Here is a 753-nt window from a genome sequence, read left to right as displayed (position 1 = left end):
CGTGTACTTTTGAGCGTCTGCTAAAATAATGTTTGTTCCGGCGTATTAAAAATGTTACAATGGCACGCTATAATTTTTGTTGGACGCGAAAGTTTTGTGCGGCGTTGGATATGTTCTTAGTTTAGTTTAACTAGACCGAACTGCAGGTTTTCTCCGCCACTAAGTTACCAAACTAGCCCTCCTCTCTCCCTTTCCTTTCCTATAAATTGCGGCCTTCCGGCTCCCATCTCTGGTTACCGGAGCTCAGCTGCCATACCAAAGCCACCGCTCCTCCTGAGTCCCAACTGCTCCACCTCCCTCCTCTAATCTCACATCATGTCGACGGCGGCTGCATCTAGGCCCAGCGGCCCTGTCCTTCTGAGCCCCTTTCCCAACTACCAATCCGCCTCGCTCTCCCGTGTCATGCTCTCCGGCGGCGGCTCGCCGGTCAAGTCCGTCAGCGTCTCGTCTCCCCCCTCCTCTCCCGTGGGCGGCGCCGCCAAGATCCGTCGGTCCTGCATGTGCTCCCCGACGAACCACCCGGGCTCGTTCCGCTGCAGCCTCCACAAGGAGCGCAAGCAGAGGGCCCCCGCCGCCGTCGGCAGCTACAGCATGCCGATCTTCCCGCCTTCGCCGCCGTCCATCGGCAGCGGCTACTCTAGCCGCATGGTAAACGTGCTAGCGCAGCGCGTTCCCATGGGCCCCGGGCACTGGGCGCGCAGGGCGCTCGCGCCGTCTCCCACTGTACAGCAGCTAAAGCACAGGAAGCGCGCC

General features: G+C 60.0%; 1 protein-coding gene across 2 annotated transcripts in view; it reads left to right on the top strand.

Annotated features, from left to right (window-relative positions):
- Positions 1-250: 250 nt before the first annotated feature.
- LOC123134867 (uncharacterized) overlaps positions 251-753 on the top strand; it is a 1,624-nt gene continuing 1,121 nt past the window's right edge. The window contains exon 1 of one of the 2 annotated variants that reach the window (XM_044554023.1): positions 251-743. In XM_044554023.1, the coding sequence (XP_044409958.1) occupies positions 316-743 (428 nt within the window). In that variant the 5' untranslated portion in view covers positions 251-315. The other variant, XM_044554022.1, reaches the window with a different exon arrangement.

This window comes from Triticum aestivum, chromosome 6B, assembly GCF_018294505.1.
Source record: "Triticum aestivum cultivar Chinese Spring chromosome 6B, IWGSC CS RefSeq v2.1, whole genome shotgun sequence".
NCBI lineage: Eukaryota > Viridiplantae > Streptophyta > Magnoliopsida > Poales > Poaceae > Triticum > Triticum aestivum.
This window is presented reverse-complemented; position numbering and strand designations above follow the sequence as displayed.